The sequence below is a fragment of the Microcebus murinus genome, chromosome 2 (genome assembly GCF_040939455.1).
Source record: "Microcebus murinus isolate Inina chromosome 2, M.murinus_Inina_mat1.0, whole genome shotgun sequence".
Classification (NCBI taxonomy): Eukaryota; Metazoa; Chordata; class Mammalia; order Primates; family Cheirogaleidae; genus Microcebus; species Microcebus murinus.
In genome coordinates, this window is record NC_134105.1 from 32031018 (window position 1) to 32034019 (window position 3002).

The 3002-nt window shown below is 43.0% G+C and overlaps 1 protein-coding gene across 1 annotated transcript; it reads left to right on the forward strand.

Annotated features, from left to right (window-relative positions):
* The first annotated feature begins 431 nt into the window (after window positions 1-431).
* Window positions 432-1370, forward strand: LOC142876407 (olfactory receptor 2G3-like). Its single transcript, XM_076010774.1, has one exon. It carries the CDS (start codon window positions 432-434, stop codon window positions 1368-1370), a length of 939 nt encoding a protein of 312 aa, XP_075866889.1.
* The last annotated feature ends 1632 nt before the right edge of the window (window positions 1371-3002 follow it).

Here is a 3002-nt window from a genome sequence, read left to right on the forward strand (position 1 = left end):
GATAGAAAACTTCACCTCAATAATGAATGTAATAGTCCCAATCCTGATCCTAATCTTAATTCACACAAGGTTTAGCAACCTCTAAGTCCCAAGAGAAAGCAGAATATGGGGTAAATAGTAGAGAGAAAACAAGGCCGTGTCAGGAAAAGGAAAGAGACACCTGCAGGCCAGATTGGAGCACAGTCTCAGTGCTGCCCTGACCTCCCCATTTTCAGCAGCATGACCCTCAACCAAATCCTGAGCCAAATCCCAGCATCACTCAAACTGCAACTGGGACTTCTCTTTTGGTGCCTCCACCTGCCAATCCAAAGCTTCCTGATACTGTTAGGAAATGTAAATGAAACAATGAGTATGAAAATTCCTTGCACACCCTTGGCACAGACACTCAGTGAATTACATATCCTAAAACATCTTTAAACAGGCAGATCACAATGCAGAAACTCAACCAGTCCACCGTGACAGAGTTCATCCTGCTGGGCTTTGCCCCCAGCCCCAGGACCAATCCTCTGCTCTTCACCTTCTTTCTGCTCTTTTACCTGCTGATCCTCGTGAGCAACAGCCTCCTGATCACCCTCATCCTCCAGGACTCGCGTCTGCACACGCCCATGTACTTCTTCATCAGCGTCCTCTCCATGCTGGACATATGCTTCACCACCACCACCGTGCCCCAGATGCTCGCGCATATTCTCCGCAAGAAGAGGGCCATCTCTTTTGCTAGATGTGTGGCCCAGATGTACATCTTCCTCCTCTTTGGGGTCACCGAGTCCTGGCTTTTCTCCATCATGTCCGTGGACAGGTACGTGGCCATCTGCCACCCTCTCAGGTACAAGGTCATCATGAGCCGCTGGGTGTGTCTCCTCATGGTGGGCATCTGTGCAGCCTATGGTATGCTGGGAAGCCTGTGCTATACTTTCTTTGCCATGCGCCTGCCCTATTGCGGTCCCAATGAAATTGACCACTACTTCTGCGAGGTCCCTGCAGTTCTGAAGCTGGCCTGTGCAGACACTTCACTCAATGACTTAGTGGACTTCATCATAGGCTTCAATGTCATCGTGGTCCCACTTTCCCTAGTTGTCCTTGTCTATGCCAACATCTTTGCCACCATCATGAAGATCCGCTCAGTCCAGGGGCGGATCAAGGCCTTTTCCACCTGTGCCTCCCACATCACGGTGGTCACCATGTTTGCCATTCCATGCATCATCATGTATATGGGCCCTGGCTCTGGCTCCTTATCAAACAGCGGCAAGAAAATGGCCCTTTTCTATAACATTGCCACAGCCTTCCTCAACCCTGTCATCTACAGTCTAAGGAACAAGGATGTGAAGAAGGCCTTTTTCAAATTGATGGGATGGAGCAGGGCCCCAGAGTAAGAATTTAAAGCCAAAGACCTGGGGAGCTGAACAGAGCATGACTTGCAATCAACAACACTCTGAGGACTCTTCCCTGGACCTAGAAGAGCTGGACTCTATAAAGATATAGTAACTCTTCACCCTTGCCCAGGTGGGAGAGGAAAAGGGTGCTCAGACATCTGCAGTATCTATGATGATGCTGTTTGAGACAGAGATAATTGTGAAGGTAGAGTGCAGTGCTTAAGAGCCTGGACTTTAGTGCCAGACATACCCGGATGAGAGGCTCAATTTTACTATTAGTAAATACATGAATTTTTCCAAGTCATTTAACTACTATAGGTGTGTCATTCTTTCTTACAGGGAAGCCATAATGATTAAATGAGACAGTAGATAAATATATGCTTAGTACAGAGTCTGGCATACAGTAACCTTTCAACAAATGTTAGTTTTAATTTTTTTAATTTATTACTCAGGGATGAACCACTAATCAGTCATCACACATGATCCTCCTGGGCTGTGGAAGCGACTGGAGCTCTAGAGAGTAAAGGAGAAAGAAGGGAAAGTAGAAGAATTAGAAACTCAAAAACTGAAAAGTGGAGAACCTTAGGGTGAGAAAGAAACTTGAGGAGGAGAAAATGAGCTTGTATTTACCCACCTACAAATAGTGCCAGTCAGAGCACCTGAGGTTGATGAAATTATCTTAGGGAAGGACTGTTTTGTAACAGTGTTTTGTGTCTGTGCTTTTTTTAAAAAAATTTATACCTCTTGATTTTCCTTTTCCTCTTGTTCTTAATAAAGTCCATGTTGGAACACTATAGCCTGTTTTGGGCGATTTCAAGGAAAAGTGACCTTGTCCACCTAAGGATGAGAAAAATGAGGAAAATCAGAAGGGGAAGAGTGGGCATAGTGTTACCACCAGATGCAGAACTGAAGGAGTCTGGAGAGAGGTAAAAACTCAATGGAAAGGTTTAGCTCTATTTTCTCTTGCTTATTAATAGAAAGGCCTCCCCCCACCAAACTCTGATTATTCTCTACAAACTCCATGAGAAGCCAGGGTCCATGCCAAGGGTATGAGTTCCCAAAGTTCTGGGAAAGTACTACCCTACCCACACATCCAGGAGCCACAGTGTTGCATAAATAATAAAGCAAAAGTGAAAGGTGGGTGACAAACAGGGCATATAATTACAACATTCTTATAGGCACATCGTTAACATCATTAACATAGAAAAAGCTCTTTTGAATTGGCAAGAAAAATAAAAAGACTTCAGAAAATTGGCAACAGATATGAACAGTTCACCAAAAAGAAAATCCAAATAATTAATAAGTATATAGGAAAATCCTGCCACAGTAGGCATCAAGAAATGTAAATTAAAATTTCAATTTCCCTTTTTTACCTTAGAAATTGCCAAAGAGTTTTTAAACAGAAGTGTCAGAGGCAACCAGAATACACTGAGAAATTGACTTGTAAGATTACTAGTGGGAAATAAATTAATTTTTTGTAAAATGACTTGGCTTTATGTATCAAGAACATTAAATATTTTCATTCCCTTCAATCCAATAATTCCACTTTTAGGACAACTTTGGAAATAGGATATCAGAAGCTTGGGGAAAGTATCACAATGATTTTATTGTGTTACTTATAATAAGAAACAA

Excerpts from the sequence above, each read along its gene's own strand:
- LOC142876407 (XM_076010774.1), top strand. The coding sequence starts at position 432 with ATGCAGAAACTCAACCAGTCCACCGTGACAGAGTTCATCCTGCTGGGC.